Source organism: Protomyctophum bolini (genome assembly GCF_963924005.1).
Source record: "Protomyctophum bolini genome assembly, chromosome: 9".
In the NCBI taxonomy this organism is placed as follows: Eukaryota; Metazoa; Chordata; class Actinopteri; order Myctophiformes; family Myctophidae; genus Protomyctophum; species Protomyctophum bolini.
In genome coordinates this window covers 27,244,158-27,254,404 of record NC_137870.1, presented here as the reverse complement: position 1 = coordinate 27,254,404, position 10,247 = coordinate 27,244,158, and the positions used below count along the sequence as shown (strand labels likewise).

At 44.1% G+C, this 10,247-nt stretch overlaps 2 protein-coding genes across 2 annotated transcripts; both read left to right on the top strand.

Moving 5' to 3' along the window:
* Positions 1–3,606: 3,606 nt before the first annotated feature.
* LOC308321720 (gamma-crystallin M2-like) lies at positions 3,607–4,167 on the top strand (the record flags this gene model as incomplete). The annotated part of the gene is made up of 1 exon (XM_080772798.1): positions 3,607–4,167. One exon carries the CDS (start codon positions 3,607–3,609, stop codon positions 4,165–4,167), a length of 561 nt encoding a protein of 186 aa, XP_080628924.1.
* A 4,006-nt stretch (positions 4,168–8,173) lies between these two features.
* Positions 8,174–8,728, top strand: LOC308321925 (gamma-crystallin M2-like; the record flags this gene model as incomplete). Its single annotated transcript, XM_080773032.1, has 1 exon — positions 8,174–8,728. The coding sequence occupies one exon, from the start codon at positions 8,174–8,176 to the stop codon at positions 8,726–8,728; it is 555 nt and encodes a 184-aa protein (XP_080629158.1).
* Between the last annotated feature and the right edge of the window lie 1,519 nt (positions 8,729–10,247).

Genomic DNA, 10,247 nt, shown 5'->3' with positions numbered 1-10,247 from the left:
ACTTAAAGAGGTCAAATGTTTATTTAAGAAAAAAGCTCAATGTCAATTTAAGACATGAATAGTGTAACATCCTCTCCTTTTTTGAGCCATTTGTGGATATAGTGATATTTTAAATATAATATATCTATTCTGTATTTACCCAGGGCAATAATGTTGTAGGCTACTTCTCTTACTACTAACTATACTGAGCGCATCTCCGGCCGATAGGTGAGAACGGATTTTCCGACATGCTAATCATTGAAAACAAAGGTGGCTTGCATGCTGTGGTTTGCTACTAACAGAAATTTGCATGCACACGGGCTGCCCAAAGTAGGCTATCTTTTGTTGTTTTTTCGCCACCTCTGTTCGAAGTTAGACTGGGCAAGCTCTAAACTGACTGGGCCTCTGGACCCTACGCCGTGATATAACACACACACACACACACACACACACACACACACACCGAGGTGCGGGACCCACCCCTACTGACAACCTAGTTTGCCTTATAAGCTCTGACTCGACCATCCTGGCCTAACCCCCGTAAGTAACCCGGCCCTCAGGGAAAATAACTAGGGGGCCTGAGGGTGATTCCCATGCTCCTCAGCAACTTGAAGGACTGCATGAGCCACCGAGGGCTCAGTAACAACCAGGTTATATAACCTTGCAAAGGTCAAAGGCGACGACCAATTCGCCACCAAACAGACATCCTGCACCGAAATACCCTTGTATAGGGCCCAGGATGCCACCACACCTCTGCTGGAGTAAGCCAATTGAATGGCTTCCACAATCCACTGGTACAGCCTGACCGTCACTGGCTTCCCTTTGACGTTTGTGCCCCATGCCACGAACAGCTGGCTTCCTGTTCTCATCCTCAGCTGATGCAAAAGGAGGAGGGTGAAAGGACCTCAGGTCCACTGGCACAATGGTGGAATTAGAGTTCTTAGGGACAAAAGCTGGGTTAGGTTTAACCGTGGCCCTAGTCTTGTCCCTGTTAAACACTGTGCAGTCTGGGCTTACAGAGAGAGCCTGTAAATCACTGACTCGTTTAGCTGTCGTGAGGGCCACCAATAGGATGACCTTCAGGGACAAGGCTTTCAGACCCACTGTCTCCAGTGGTTCGAACGGGGTCTCAGAGAGGGCCCTCAGAACCACGGACAGGTCCCACGGGGACCAGGGCCAGGCTCTGCCAGTGGGCCTAATGAGGCCAACTCCTTTCACCTGTGAAATTTCCAGCCTCTGCCTCAGCCAATTGAGGCTCAACTAATCAGTCTCTGCCAGTGGGCCGAATTGATTGCCAAGTACACTTTTCAGTTTGCAGTCTTCACACACACAGGCACATACACAGATCTCCATGTGGGACACTGGCTGACAGTTAAAACGGGTGCTATGAAAACGTATCTCATTAGCAACGGGCACGTACAGGTCTAGTGTTAATAATTAGCAAGGACATTGTAACCAGTTATAAATCCCATTAAGGCATAGCCTGACACCAGAGACCCTCTCCCCCAGGCGACCAGGAGTGATCATTGTCCAAGAGGCATTATTTGTCCCTCCAGGTCCACAGAGCATCACAAGGCTCTCTCTGCAGCCACAGAGACTGTACTGATGGCTTTTCTCTTGCATGCTCTTTTGATATAGGCTGTACTGCACTTTTGTGACGAAAAGAGAGCTGAGCCAGAAGTGAAAGCTCTCTACTGAGCAATCTTCGTTCCTACTCTCACCTATGGTCATGAAGTCTGGGACATAACCGAAAGAATAAAATTAGTTTTCTCAGACGGCTGGCATCTCCCTTAGAGATAGGGTGAGAAGTTTAGTCACGTGTGAGAGAGTAGAGTAAAGGCTCATTCATAGTCTGGATTTTCGGTGGTGAGGTGACCACTAAAGGTCTCAACGGCCCGGCCCGACCCTACCCTAACTGGGTCGGCACCGAGGCTCGGCCCAACCCAAAAAATGACCGTAATGTTAAGCCCGAAAAAAGCCTAAAAAATATATAATAATAACCCCACTAAATGGCGGCACGGCGGCCCCGTGTTTCAGTGTGAAAGTGAGAACGGAGATCAAAGGACTTATCAAAGGAAATAAAGGATGTTGTATGTAACTCACGTTAGAATAGCCTATTAATGTTCCATTTCCAATCATTCTAATGGATACAGTGGTGGTGGTATCTGGTGAGTAAACACGAATAGCTGCTGCAGCTCCCTCCCTTAGTTTCCTCTGAAGTGAAGTTGCTTGTTACGTGTAGCGTTTAAGTTATATATCACCATGGATCGTTTGGTGATGTTGATTAATAATTAGGTTTTATTCATCACAGCCAGCTGGGTTAACGATGTTTTTATTATAATAACACTCTTTAAAAAACAGAAAGAAAAAATAACAAAATCACGGAAAATCACCGAGCGTGAGGCTTGGCCCGGCCCGACTAATTAGCATAATATTTGGTCCCGGCTCGGCCCGATAGCGTCGGGTCGGTACCGATCGGGCAGAGTTTGAGAACTTTAGTGACCATCGCTCCGGTGGTGAGCTGACCACTGGAGCTGAAATAACGTTGAGCGGTGGTGAGTAAAAACAGAGACGGGCTTGGGCGGTGGCTCTTCACCACGGCTCGTGACGTCATGTTGTAGTTCGGTGGTCACCTCACCACCGAAAATCTAGACTATGTATGAGCCTTCACTGCTTCTTCGCTTGGAAAGGAGCCAGCTTAGGTGGTTCGAGCATCTGGTTAGGATGCCTCTCGAGCATCTCCCTATGGAGATCTTCGATGCATGTCCCGCTGGAAGAAGACCCCGGGGCAGACCAAGGATGAGTTGGAGGGTTTATATCGCCAATATCTGCCGGGACCGACTCGGGATTGCTTATGTTGCACTAGAGAGGAAAGTCTGTAACTCTCTGGTGGAGATGTTGCCCCAGTTACCCGACTACGGATAAGCGGTTGAAGATTCTATAGAATTCTATAGATTCTATAGAAGTCAGCATGTATTCTATGGAAGCATTTTGCGCAGTGAAAATAGACAATTCATAAGCTCACCTAACATTTTAAAAGACTTGAATATTTCAAAGCAAAGGAATAAAGGATTTGTTTTAAAGATGCCTAAAAGCAAAATGAGTTATTAAGCAAGAAATCTGATAATAGGGGATTTGCAACATGCTAATGCCTGATCTAATAGTTGACTAATAAAGTATTCAATCAATCAAAGACAGTTGCCTGATAAAGTATAGATTAGACTTTACTTAACATTTTAACAGTGGTGAAAGCATTGTATGAATGTCTACAATGACACAGCCATTGTGTTGGCCACAGTACTGTACATAGATCCTTTGATGTTACTAGTCATTGTTAACCCTTTCAGCCTTTTGTTTTTTGTGTATGTCGTAATGGTACAGGCTTTGTGCTGTCAGAGAAACGGCCTTTCCGAGGTTTTTTGAGGTGGAAACACTGAACAACCTCAGCTAAGCTCCATGCTCTTCTATTGCTGTGTCAGGGCAGCTGCCTGGGCTGGGACACAACGCAGCCTCTGCTGGTCAGGTACTGTATAAAAGGATGGCTTCAGCCAGTTAGGAATTCAGTTCACCCACAGCCACAGCAACAGTAGCAGCAGCAACAGCAGCTGAAACAACTCTCACACAAAGATGACTTCTTCCGGCATGAACATGATGAGCAAGATCATCTTCTACGAGGAGAAGAACTTCCAGGGCCGCTCCTATGAGTGCATGAACGACTGCTCTGACATGTCCTCCTACATGAACAGGTGCCACTCCTGCAGGGTGGAGAGGGGTTGCTTCATGGTGTACGACCGCAACAACTACATGGGCAACCAGTACTTCATGAGGAGGGGCGAGTACCCCGACCACATGAGCATGATGGGCATGAGGGACCACATCAAGTCCTGCCGTATGATCCCCATGCACAGGGGCAACTACAGGATGAAGATCTACGAGAGGGAGAACTTCGGCGGACAGATGCACGAGATGATGGACGACTGTGACAACATCATGGACCGTTACCAGATGAACAACTGCATGTCCTGCAACGTGATGGACGGCCACTGGCTGATGTACGAGCAGGCCCAATACAGAGGCAGGCAGATGTACATGAGGCCCGGCGAGTACAGGAACTTCCAGAACATGGGCATGGACAGCAGCAGCATGAGGTTCATGAGCATGAGGCGCATCATGGATTCCTATTACTGATTTAAATATCAGGAGATGAACTGAACTTAATAAAGTTGTTTTAATGGGGAAAACAAAGAACGGATGATGATGTATTTATTTCTTATTTCTTTCTTCTTTATCACACTTCAAAAACCACATGAGTGAGAACTTAATTCTCAAGCTAAATGAGGATAAGACAGAATTTCTCATAATTGGTTCTAGTGAGAGAGAATCAATAATATGAGTCCGAAACGTTACTGTAGAAAGTAACACTACAGGGGTTAGTATTGATTCTGAATTGAATATTAATACACACATTGGAAATCATGTTACCATGAGCTCCTTCTTTCATCTTAGAAATCTGTCGCTGCAAAAACGTTGTTTTCTCTCAGCTTGATTACTGCAAAGCACTTTTTTCTGGCTTGCCAAAGAAATCTGACAGACTACAACTCTGTCTGTTCAAAATGCGGCACCTAGTATATGACTGCCTGGCTAGATATGTTCCAAACCGCCCCCTCAAGTCTTGTAGTGCTGACCTGCTCGAAGTGCCTACGATAGCATATAAAAAAACAGTGAAGCAACATTCTGCTTCTAAGGCCCAATCAAAATAGTAGCAAAGCAGATGACATTTTTGTCAATGTGGCTAACCCTGTTGATAACCAAACAAACATGGTCAACGAGCGCTACTAGCATGTAAATAAACACGATACAATTTCTCTGATTATTTTGTTTCTAAAACCTGTCGTTTCTGTAGAGGAACTATTTGTCATAGGGTGATTTATTAGCCAGATCGATACAATCGCAAGTTACCGCAGTGGGGGCAGCCATTGTTTACTTTTGATCATGTTTTCAACCGGCTCACCAGACCCTGAAGCGCAAGGAAATGGCTTGAGATTCAGGGGCTGGATCAAGGCTACCTAAGGGCCGATTCACAGGCCTAATCCTTTTTACCCGAAATGATTTCGGCTCGTCAGAAATAACGGTGGTTATTGATATCAAAACTGATCGCATCGCTCCACAGCCTGGGAGCGCCTGTTGCGCAACACTCGATGTTGCGCAACAGTGGGACGTCATCGAAAATGCATATATTTGTATATTTGTGTGTGAGAGAGAGAGGATTTTGGAGACTCCCACGAATCAAGATTAATCAAAAAATCGAATAATCAGTGGCATCCCTAATTCAAATCAACAAGATCCATACTATAATAACGCCATGGTGAAACGTTGCTGTACCCAGAACATTTGGGACATTTTCTTTTTATTCCTTTTTCCGTGGGTGCGCACATGCACATGTCACATTTACAATATGGAGGTGGAGGAGGCGCCGGTGGCAGTCACTCATTCAACCTCCCTGCTACTAAATCATACTATTAACGTAAACTTTTACTAAACAATGGTTAAATCGTCTAATAAACAACAAACAACTTACCTTGGAGCAATTGGTGTGCTTTGTAACTTTCTCCACGTTCAGTTGCTTGAGTGGACGGCCACATAACTTCACCCACAGGCTCCAGTCACGTATATATCCCCCTCCCACTGCGGTTTAGAAAAAAGAACGCTGCTTACCCTTTTCTGCACATTTGTATCCAAAAAGTAATGGTCTAAACTAATTTGAATTTAGGAACGGCAAAGCATTTAAATAGCCGCTTCCATGTTTTTCAAGGAAGTTGTGCTTGTGCGTGTGCATGTCGACTGAACTGGAGTCAGTTGGAAAATCGAATTACACATTCGACCAGGGGAGGTGCTAAAGCATTTCAACTTAAATGGAAGCGGCTGATTAAACAAGCTATGTAAACCCCATGATATAAACGCTTGTTTAATCGTTTAAACTTGGATTTTCTTTGCCGTTCCAAAATTTAAATTAGTTTAGACCATTAGCGGACCTTCACTTTTTGGATACAATGTGCAGAAAAGGGTAAGCAGCGTTCTTTTTTCTGAACCGCAGTGGGAGGGGGATAGACGTGACTGGAGCCTGTGGGTGCAGTTATGTGGCCGTCCACACAAGCAACTGAACGTGGAGAAAGTTACAAAGCACACCATTTGCTCCAAGGTAAGTTGTTTGTTGTTTATTAGACAATTGATTTAACCATTGTTTAGTAAAAGTTGACGTTAATAGTATGATTTAGTAGCAGGGAGGGTGAATGAGTGACCGCCACTGCCTCCTCCACCTCCATATTGTAAACATTGACATGTGCATGTGCGCACCCAAATGGAAAAGGAATAAAAAAGAAAATGCCCCAAACATTCTGGGTACCTATATGAAGCACTGTTGCAGGACGCCCAACAGCAACGTTTCACCATGGCGCTATTATAGTACGGATGTTGTTGATATGAATACTTCTATTCCTCTTCAGAAAAACGCCGACATAACACGGTCCTCAGTGGAGTAGCAGGTAGTAGGACATGCTTGTCCTACATAGCAACAGTATCGGGGGTGCGCGAGCGGGGTGGCGCTTAACGTAAGGTCCATTTGAGTGAGGTATGTTTCAGCACTTTTTGGCATGACCCTCTACCATACTGCAAAGTTTTGTCATGTAGTTGGGGGCAGGAGAATAATTTTCAAAAAATTGCTAAATGCATTGGTCCCTGAAGGATTCATTATTTGATGTACAAGCTTTTAACCAACATGGTTTGTATATATTGGTATAAAGTCCATGTGTAGAAAGTTTCGTCCAGATTGCTCAAAAATCCCAGGAGATATAATTTAACTGTAAGTGTAACAGTTCATGAGATATGCCTGTTCAAATTCGTTTTTTCCAATAGCGCCACCCTTTGGCCAATGGTTGTGAGTTTCAGTGTGACATGAGTAAAATCATCTCTTTCCAAAATGGCTGCATGAGGAGGATCTGCCCAATAAAATATCAAACAAGGTACTCACATGAAGACGTAGTCACAGAAATGTTACACCGTCATCAATAATGGCCTGGACACCTAATAGGAACACACCCAAAGTGGCCCCCAGATGGACACCACCAGGGAGAAGGAAACAAGGCCGAGTCTGGCCGACCTAAGATAACCTGGCGCAGAACTGTAGAGGCTGAGTTAGTGGAGATGGGTCTCTTGTTGGAAAAACACAACTGTTTGCCAAAGATTGTGAGAGAAACATTATCGATCCCTAATGCCCCATAGGGGGCGAAGAGCATAAGTAGTACTAAAAAGTACTAGGCAGGGTGATACAGAGTATGTTCAGTAAAATTTGGAGACTATTGAGTGTTAAGACACTAGATCAGTTTTTTAAGGTTGTTGGGGATTCATCAGAAGATAATTGTATCACCTCTAATTATTGTATAACAATGAAAGGAAGTGTCATGTCTACAGTACATCGTATAATGATGCCAAGGAGAAGCATACAAAGAAAACACCCCAAATTTAACACTGGGCGCCCCCAAAGTTATAGGGGTATAAAGAGTCACCCATTGACACAAAAACAACTACAATTAGTCAAATATGAGCCACTGCAAAGCGAATCTACTGATAAGTACATTGTGATCAATGGTGTATAGAAATCATTCATTAAACATTTTGTTACCCTAATAATTGCAATCTACAGTGCAATTGATCGATTGAACATTTTATTAGACAGAAATGTAAAAAGCACGAGAAACAGACATTTGGGCTAAAAGGATAACACAAACACGTCCAGGGGACCCGTTTCCATTGTGGTCCTATGGAATACAATATGCGTTTCTACAATAACACAGTCATTGTATAGGCCCACGGTACATAGATCCTTTGACGTTACCAGTCATAGCTGACCCCCTAGTTATTGTTAACCCTTTCAGTCTCTTCTGTGTATAGTCGTAATGGTACAGGCTTTGTGCCGTCAGAGAAACAGCCTTTCCAAGGTTTTTAGAGGTGGAAACACTGAACAACCTCAGCTCTATGCTCTTCTATGGAATGTTGCTGTGTCGGTGAGCTCCATGGGACACAAAGCTGCCTCTGCTGGCCAGGTACTGTATAAAAAGAAGGCTTCAGCCAGTTAGGAATTCAGTTCACCCACAGCCACAGTAGCAGCAACAGCAGCTGAAACAACTCTCACACAAAGATGACTTCTTCCGGCAACATGATGAGCAAGATCATCTTCTACGAGGAGAAGAACTTCCAGGGCCGCTCTTATGAGTGCATGAACGACTGCTCTGACATGTCCTCCTACATGAACAGGTGCCACTCCTGCAGGGTGGAGAGGGGTTGCTTCATGGTGTACGACCGCAACAACTACATGGGCAACCAGTACTTCATGAGGAGGGGCGAGTACCCCGACCACATGAGCATGATGGGCATGAGGGACCACATCAAGTCCTGCCGTATGATCCCCATGCACAGGGGCAACTACAGGATGAAGATCTACGAGAGGGAGAACTTCGGCGGACAGAGTCACGAGATGATGGACGACTGTGACAACATCATGGACCGTTACCAGATGAACAACTGCATGTCCTGCAACGTGATGGACGGCCACTGGCTGATGTACGAGCAGGCCCAATACAGAGGCAGGCAGATGTACATGAGGCCCGGCGAGTACAGGAACTTCCAGAACATGGGCATGGGCAGCAGCATGAGGTTCATGAGCATGAGGCGCATCATGGATTCCTATTACTGATTTAAATATCAGGAGATGAACTGAACTTAATAAAGTTGTTTTAATGGGGAAAACAAAGCATTTATTTCTGTGACATCATTTATCAGCCCCTATTCTGGGCACATATTTAAATATTCTGTGAAAATAGCCGATCTAAAAGCTCACAACGCGTCATATGCTTGTACTGTACATCGGCTATTTTGACCTTAGAGTATAGGAAAAAGAGAGGGGAGGGGACCAAGTACAGTCCCCTGCGGGAACACCGGTCAACAAAGTATAAGGTTTAAGTGGTTCATTAAAACTGCTTAATAATAATAACTAGAAAAGTCTAGTGTAGTTGCCGCAGTCGCTTAAATAGACCCCTCCCACTAATATTGTCAGCCAATTACAATGTCACGTTTTGTTATGGACAAAAGGGCCATTAAAATTACATTTTGGACAGGTGTATTTAACACCTTTTCATAGGTTATTAATCCTAAACCACTGATAGTATGGTGTAGTCCTACACCAATAATAACTCCAAGCAGACGCATTTACTACGTAATGTAAACCTTTACCCACAGGGTAAATTATGTGCCATTCATGAGATATCAAGTGTTTAGAGCTTTACCACATGAAGTGTACCAAACACGAGAAACACGAGATTCTATACATTTGTCTTTGGCTTTTTATGTCTCTATAAACGATTGTAGAACATAATTGGTTACGTAACCAACAACAGCCAATTAGCTACTGCAAACGTTATGCAAAGCTCGGTCAATCACAGCGGAAGTTAGATTACTCCGGAATAGCCAATTAGCTACTACAAACGTTATGCAAAGCTCGGCCAATCACAGCGGAAGTTAGATTACTCCGGAATAGCCAATTAGCTACTACAAACGTTATGCAAAGCTCGGCCAATCACAGCGGAAGTTAGATTACTCCGGAATAGTTATAAATATAAAATAGTTATAAACTATTGTAAAACATAGATTGATTACGTAACCAACAACAGCCAATTAGCTGCTACAAACGTTATGCAAAGCTCGGCCAATCACAGCGGAAGTTCGATTATTCGATTACTCTGGAGGAAAAAGAAATGTCACAATAACAATAGTGGTTGCCAGTCTGGTAGTCTGGTTGCCCTTTGGCCCATTGGGCAACCACACTAATAATAATAAAACAAAGCGCCTTACAGAAGAATGAATCAAATAAAATCAGCAACAGTAAAAATAAATATAATATATCTTATCTTATAATATCTTATAATATATCTTAACCACAGTGGTTAAGATATTGGACTTTCACGCGGGAGACCCGAGTCTGAATCCCGGGCGTTACATATATATATATAATTTGAAAGGAAACAAACAATCACACCTGTGTGAAGTGAGGGGCGCTCTTATCATCATACATCATGACGTAAAATAGACACTATAGTCCGGCAGCCGACAGGCTTCTTTGTGCTGCACCCCCCCGCCCCCCCTCGTGCCGCTCATTTTTTTCCTCCCACCCCACAGAGACAAGAACACTCGTCTTTTCATTGAGTCACAACTCGTTC